Source organism: Sinocyclocheilus anshuiensis, unplaced genomic scaffold, assembly GCF_001515605.1.
Source record: "Sinocyclocheilus anshuiensis isolate Anshui unplaced genomic scaffold, SAMN03320099.WGS_v1.1 scaffold415, whole genome shotgun sequence".
Lineage (NCBI taxonomy): Eukaryota > Metazoa > Chordata > Actinopteri > Cypriniformes > Cyprinidae > Sinocyclocheilus > Sinocyclocheilus anshuiensis.
The window spans coordinates 518,854-526,957 of NW_015552655.1; the positions used below are offsets into that span (position 1 = coordinate 518,854).

Here is an 8,104-nt window from a genome sequence, read left to right on the forward strand (position 1 = left end):
TGAACTGATGCTGCAGCTGCTCAAACACTAACACTCACTCAACAGTAGATATTCATGGATATTAAATGAAAAACATCCATTGAGCTTTTGCATAGTAAATACCTTAATTAATCTATTCTTTATCTTATCAAATTTTTCTTTAATTTTATCTGTGAGGTTCATAATTTGGTCGCATGTTTGTATCATCATGAATCTGCAGGTGTTTTCATGCTCCATTGAGTGAAGTTTATTTATAAAATGTGAGCTAAAGCTCTGAACCAATGAAAGAGCTGAAATGAAAATGACACAAAAAGACTCAAAGACATAAAGCTACAGTTTTATTTATTGACTGAATTTTAACAAAATCACGACAGAATGATAAAGCACACATATAGTCTTGTATGAAGCACACAAAGCAGAGCAGATGCAGAGGCGAGCGACTGAAGCTGGATGTGGAGAATGAAGGAGTCGCTCATGTGCTGTTAGTCTCCATGTGAGACATGAGTGAGAAGAGCAGCAGATCTACTCTGAACACTGCTGTCTCGTCACGTGTCCAGTGAGCGCAGGCTGGCCGCTCCGTGTGGCCTCACAGCTCACTGAGACGCTCTCCATCCACTCCTGCTCAGAGAGAGTCAGGCTGCTGCTCCAGCTGTACAGACCGTCCTTCTCCAGGAGCCCAGCGCTGCTCTCCTGAGACCTGCTGCTCCCGTCCACCTTCCAGCTCAGGCTCCAGTCTGACGGGAAGCCCTTGCTGGCCACACACACCAGTGTCGCTGTCTTCTTTGAGGAGATCTCTGCACTGGAGGGCGGCAGGACGCTCACTTTAGGACGAGTGACGCCTGACAAACACACAACAGTCAACTCAGTGAAGAAGAAAGCATTTCCCTCCTTTCAAAAAGTTTTCAAAAATATATCAAAAATAAATACTATGATAGCTTTTCTTTGCCATTTTAACAACATTAAACTGCAAGTCATCGGGGATTCATTTTTATAAAGCTAGTAAACAGCAATGGAAGTTTGGTGAAATATGGTACAACGGGGTAAAAGGTATGGCTGGGTAAAAAATATAGATATCTCGATTTTAATTGATTCTCATTTTTACGGAATGATATCGATTCTTAAATCCCAAGAATCGATGAGTCTATTGCAGTATTCAAACAATAAATGCCGTTTTGGCGCTGTTTAATGTTGAGTGACAGATTGCTGTAGCGCCTTAGTTCAACAGACGCAGAAGCGCGAGGCGCATGTGAACTAATCATCTTCTCCACATTTGTACCAGTTTCAGCACAGAATAAACATGACTAAACATCCGAAGGTAAGTTAAAAGAAAGAGTAGAACTTTACAATCCGTATCCTGTCTCAGTAAAAGGCGCCTTTGATACTATTTTCCTCTAAACCACTAGATGGCACAAAAACGTGGCGTAGCACTTTCCTAAACATCCGCTTTTCAAGATGCATGTGTATATTTGGCTGATCCTTGACACAACCGCTGGCAGCAGCGCAAAGTTGATTCTGTGCTTACTTGATCAATATTTTATGTTGTTTAAAATGTTGTAATTTAAGTAGCAAATGAGAATCGCTCAAATTAATGCATATATTTTGAGACAAAGGTCTTCTGTATGATTTTCAGTTTTGTTTAAGATAATTAAAGCAACAGTTTTTAAATAACGAAAGAATATGTAAAAGTATGGTATTTGGGGTAAAAAGCGCCCCTGCTGTTGGGGCTAAAGGCACAGTAACTAACTTGATAATTAATAGATGGCTAACTTTTCCATTTGATGACATGACATGGTTAGATTCAGAGGGTAAATATCATATATTATGTTGGGTGTCCATATTAGAGATAAAATCACCATGTTTAGAATGAAACCATCATATTTAAAAACATGATATCATATCATATAATAAAATATAATTTGTTGTTACTATCCTACTGTAAATCTATATTAAATTATTATGGGATCTCCTTCAATGCTTTCAGAATCTTTTGTTTTTAAATGATTTTGTTTCTGTATTTTAAAATGTATATTTTTTATATTAACATATTCTAATGACAGTATATTTATTGAACAAATTAATTATTTTATTTTTCAAAATAAGCAGAAAATAGTAAAAACTTTGCTAAACTGATTGTTTTTGAAAAAGTATTAACTTAAAGTTATTTAACTTAACACATTATTTAAAAAAAAACATTATTTTAGCTGAAGTATATGTATCAATACTATGTGCCTTTTGTCCGTGTGTAGGGTAAAAGGCCACCACATACATTTATAAGATTTTTAAACAAAATAAAGGACTTGTATGATTTATTTTCAAACAAAATCTGTTGCTCCATTAAGGTTCAATACAAACATATATGTTTTTTTCTGCAATTATACATTTTAGGTGCAGTGAAAAGCACGTTTTTTTTAAGGTGTGCCTTTAGCCTCGTTGTACCCTATATTGATTCAAAGTGTCATTTTCGTTATCTACTTCAATGTTGAACTGAAGCATGCTTTTATTAAAAAATAATCAAAGATCAGATGTGAGTAAATATAATAACTGCAGGAGTTCATTACAGTTTGTGATGACAGCATGAGAAGATTGGATGCAAATGTTTTTTAAAGTACAGAAAATATAACTTTTGTCTGGCATGTCTACTATAAATTATTAACCTATCAAATATTTGTAAAAAAAAAAAAAAAAATACAATTAAACAACCATTATTTTCAGTTTTAAAATATCTGCAGGTTTTACTTAAACTCATTTAAGTTGAGGTTGATTGCCAAACATTCAGTGTGAACTAAAAAATAAAATTACATGTCTGTAAAAACCTGCAGGAACATCCATAGATTGGACGCTTCACTAACTGCACAAACACACATCAACTGAGTCTCCAACAAACACATCCACTCACAGCAGACATTACCTTCTGTTACTTCATCTGCTTTATGCAGTCTGCATTACTACTAAAGCATCAAACTGAATTTCTAAAAGAAATTAACTTTTATATCATGTGTGACGCGACTCACAATTAAGCTCAGTTGATTCAGTGATTGACAGAGACTCGTGTGATGATCCTCATGTCTGTAAAAACCTGCAGGAACATCCATGGATTTGGCATAAAATATAGGAATTAACAGTCATGTTTCTATCCAACTACAGTCAAAAATATTCTCAAAGTCTCACAGGAGACAGTCAGGATAATATACTAATGTTGGTCTTAAAGATGAATTCTATAGTGAGTGATCTGAGACAATTTGTAACAGCTTGGCTGTTAGAAGATATAATATTATGAAAAAGATTAATTTTTTATCTTATTTCAGTAATTGTATTTTGTGTCAGATAATGAGCGAATGTCTTCAGGTAAATGATGTGGAATGTGTTTGCATATTGATCAGATGCTTCAGTGCTCTGAGAGTATTTATAGTGCTGTGAGTTTAACACTTCATCACTGACACACACAACAATCTTCATCAACATGACCTTCATCATCATCTTCATCTGGACTCTCACAGCGTTTGCTCAAGGTTTGTGGAGCACAAGTTTGATATGAATTCATTTCTTCAAGTATATTGTCAAAGTTTTGAGTTGATTTTCTTCTTGTTGTGTGTTTCAGAGAGTAGAGGACAGATCAGCGTCACTCAGAGTCCCTCAACGACAGCAGCTCAACCAGAAGAAACAGTCAAAATCAACTGTAAAACCAGCAGAGATGTGTACAGATATAGTGATGGGGATGATGCTTTATTCTGGTACCTACAGAAACCTGGAGAAGCTCCTAAACTCCTTATTCGTTATGCAAAAAGCCTTGAGTCAGGAACTCCATCTAGATTCAGTGGCAGTGGATCTAACAGTGATTTCACTCTGACCATCAGTGGAGTCCAGACTGAAGATGCTGGACATTATTACTGTCAGAGTTTTCATTGCAGAACAAATTCTGATGGTGGCTGTGTGGGTGATGTTGTGTTCACACAGTGATAAAGAGTCGTACAAAAACCTCCGTCAGTCAGAGTCACAGTGATGAACTGATGCTGCAGCTACTCAAACACTATTACTGACACACAACAGGGCATTTTTATAAATATTGAATTAAATATAAAGCATTCATTTTAGTTTTTAACATGATAAATGCTTAAATCTACAACACTTTATCTTATTGAATTTGTCTACCATTTTATCTGTGAGGTTCATAATTTGGCCGCATGTTTGTTTCCTCATGAATCTGCAGGTGTTTTCGTGCTCCACTGAGTGAAGTTTATTTATAAAGTGTGAGCTAAAGACCTCAAACACAAGTGACAGAAAGACTCAAAGACATAAAGCTACAGTTTTATTTATTGACTGAATTGTAATAAAATCCAGACAGAATGATAAAGCACACATATAGTCTTGTATGAAGCACACAAAGCAGAGCAGATGCAGAGGCGAGCGACTGAAGCTGGATGTGGAGAATGAAGGAGTCGCTCATGTGCTGTTAGTCTCCATGTGAGACATGAGTGAGAAGAGCAGCAGATCTACTCTGAACACTGCTGTCTCGTCACGTGTCCAGTGAGCGCAGGCTGGCCGCTCCGTGTGGCCTCACAGCTCACTGAGACGCTCTCCATCCACTCCTGCTCAGAGAGAGTCAGGCTGCTGCTCCAGCTGTACAGACCGTCCTTCTCCAGGAGCCCAGCGCTGCTCTCCTGAGACCTGCTGCTCCCGTCCACCTTCCAGCTCAGGCTCCAGTCTGACGGGAAGCCCTTGCTGGCCACACACACCAGTGTCGCTGTCTTCTTTGAGGAGATCTCTGCACTGGAGGGCGGCAGGACGCTCACTTTAGGACGAGTGACGCCTGACAAACACACAACAGTCAACTCAGTGAAGAAGAAAGCATTTCTCTCCTTTCAGCTTCAGAAAAATATAGGAACAATTAATACAGTGATAGTTTTATTAGTCATTTTTATAATATTAAACTGCAAGTCACTGGAATTAATTTTTACAAAGCCGGCGATCAGCAAAACAATGAAAGTTTAGTGAAATATATTGATTTGAGTCATTTTGATGATTAATGTCAATAGTCAATTTTATTAAAAGCATCAAAGATCAGATATAAATAAACATAATAACTGCAGGAATTCATCACAAATTGGGTAAAAATGTTTGAAAAAAGTAAAAAAAATGAAAATATACTTTTGTCTGGCATGTCTACTATAAATTATTAACCTGTCAAATATTAACAAAAATACAATTAAGAAACCAGAATTTCCCGTTTGAAAATATTTGCAGGCTTTACTTAAAAATCAACAAACTAATCTGAAAATGTAAGTTTAATTTTCAAGTAAAATCAAAGTGGTGCCAAAATGTCAAACTAATGTACATTTGATTTCAGTGCACCTTTTTAACATTTAGAATTTAATTATCAATGAGGAAAAAATAGCTGAAGTTTTGAAAACTCATAAAATCAAGTTATTAAGAAATAACAGAAATTATTTTAGTTCACTGGATGAAAAAAAAGATGTCATGACAATGAAAACCATCTTTACAATGCTGACTGCCAAACATTCAAAGTGAATTAAATATAAAATGTAAATATATACATAAGCGTAAAAGTGCATCCTTTCTATAGAGCAACAAAATGTTTAACAGTCAGTTGTTGTATTAATAATTAATATTAATAATTAAATGATGATTTACTTACTGCCAACATCCAGTTTGGTGCCGCTGCCGAAAGTCCACCACAGTGATAGAAACTAATAGAGCAGCTGAACAAAAACCTCCTGAACGCTTCACTAACTGCACAAACACACATCAACTGAGTCTCCAACAAACACATCCACTCACAGCAGACATTACCTTCAGTTACTTCATCTGCTTTATGCAGTCTGCATTATTACTAAAGCATGAACCTGAATTTATGAAACTTTTATATCATGTGTGACGTGACTCACAATCAAACTCAGTTGATTCAGTGATTGACAGAGACACGTGTGATGATCCATGGATTTGGCATAAAATTTATGAATTAACAGTCATGTTTCTCTCCAACTACAGTCAAAAATATTCTCAAAGTCTCACAGGAGACAGTCAGGATAAAATAGTTAAGTTGGTCTTGTAGATTTATTCGTAAGTGAATGATCTGATATAATTTATAACAGCTTGGCTATTAGAAGATCTAATATTGAAAGATTAATTAGTAACAGTATTTTGTGTCTGTTATTGAGCGACTGGCTTCAGGTAAATGATGTGGAGTGTGTTTGCATATTGATCAGATGCTTCAGTGCTCTGAGAGTGTTTATAGTGCTGTGAGTTTAACACTTCATCACTGACCAGAAGAAACAGTCAAAATCAGCTGTAGAACCAGCACAGATGTGTTCCGTTATTCTAGGACATACTATTTCAGCTGGTACTTACAGAAACCTGGAGAAGCTCCTAAACCTCCATCACACTCAAATGAACACAAACTCCATGACACTCACACTAACATGAGACTCAACATCAGCTCTTCTGTTTATCAGCGATGGATAACTGGATTGACTTTCACAAAAACAGCCTCCTCATCTCTAAATGTCTATTGATGCATGAAAACTAGGAATTATTTATAAATAAAAAAGTAAATAAAATACTTCAATTACATTATTCAGGAAATGTATGCATTACAGGGGCGCCATAAGGGTGGGGAAGGTTAGGACGATTCTATGGGCCCGACGATGGAGGGGTCCCCCTCGAGGGGGAAACGCTATTTCTACTGAGGGGAACGAGATCGCGATTTCTACTGAGGGGGACCAAACCCCCCACCCCCCGGAAAGCAGGTGCCCAAGTAAATATGTTGTCTAGGGGGCCCAGAAACCGTAGCGACGCCCCTGGTGTATTAATCAAATTTTTATTCTATATTTTAAATTTGGGTTTCTAGACGATCATTTATTTCTCAAAGCATTTTTAATCATTAAAGCAGCTTTTAAAAGATGTTTTGATGACCTGTGACCTCTGGATTGACCTTTGCCCTCTCATGGAGTTCACAGTGACATTTTTCTTGATGCAACTGTCATTTGAATCATCAGAAAACCTGGAGCTTCAGACACATGAATGCATGTTTTGACTCATAACATAAAAAAAGATCCCAAACACTGTAATGTTTTATGTGCATCATCGACTGTAACCCATACACAGATTTACATAGAGATGATTTGCATTGCAGCACAAGCTTCAGGAGGTTTTATAGCTCTGTGAGTTTGAACTCTGAGAATCTGAACCAACAGCAACCATGAGCTTCATCACCATCTTCATCTGGATCTTCACTAGCTACTGTTTCACAGGTGAGGAAATAAACATACTCTATTCTAACTGATCATCTGTGCTAGAAATACTGTCTTTCAACAAATACTTAATTCTGAATGTTTATTCATTTTTCTTTATGTAGAATCAGCAGCTGAAGTGACAGTCACTCAGACGCCTGCAGTCAAACCTGTTCAACCAGGAGACACAGTTACCATGTCCTGTAAAACCAGCCCTGAAGTTTACCAGGATTACAGTGTTCAGCCTCTATCCTGGTACTTACAGAAACCTGGAGAAGCTCCTAAACTCCTGATTTATTGGGCAAACACCCTCCAGTCAGGAACTCCATCTAGATTCAGTGGCAGTGGATCTAACAGTGATTTCACTCTGACCATCAGTGGAGTCCAGACTGAAGATACAGGAGATTATTACTGTCAGAGTTACCACTACATCAACAGTAAAAGTGTGTTCACACAGTGATAAAGAGTCGTACAAAAACCTCGTCAGTCAGAGTCACAGTGATGAACTGTTGCTGCAGCTGCTCAAACACTATCACACACTACTGACACACAGAGACCGAACACAGAACTACACATGAGCTCAAAACTGAGTTAGGAGTCAAATCAGCTCTATTAGACTGTAATCTGTCCTGTGACAGACAGGTTTGACTGACTTATGCTCAGAATCAGAGAAAACAGAGTATGGAAACTGATATCAGATCAAACTAAAATATTATCTTGATTTTGTTCATTCTACACTAACATCTCATTTTAACGTCATAAAGTCACTGTGCATCACCAGCAAAAAATAAATAAATAAATCAAAATAAAAAATGTGCTCTTGAGCAGTTTCTCAAGAAGCTCCTTCATCTCAAGCTGATCATTTTTTACTCATTTCT

At 37.0% G+C, this 8,104-nt stretch overlaps 3 gene segments (V, D, J or C); 1 reads left to right on the plus strand and 2 right to left on the minus strand.

The window, feature by feature from the left end:
• Positions 1-312: 312 nt before the first annotated feature.
• Positions 313-4,131, minus strand: LOC107667087 (Ig lambda chain C region-like). The segment is given in 3 exon segments: positions 313-818; positions 3,719-3,744; positions 4,106-4,131. Coding segments are annotated over 3 exon segments (369 nt in total).
• Positions 4,132-4,289: 158 nt separating this feature from the next.
• On the minus strand, positions 4,290-5,784 carry LOC107667088 (Ig lambda chain C region-like). The segment is given in 3 exon segments: positions 4,290-4,786; positions 5,633-5,684; positions 5,776-5,784. Coding segments are annotated over 3 exon segments (378 nt in total).
• A 1,318-nt stretch (positions 5,785-7,102) lies between these two features.
• Positions 7,103-7,686, plus strand: LOC107667146 (Ig kappa chain V-I region Scw-like). The segment is given in 2 exon segments: positions 7,103-7,247; positions 7,352-7,686. Coding segments are annotated over 2 exon segments (387 nt in total).
• Positions 7,687-8,104: the final 418 nt, after the last annotated feature.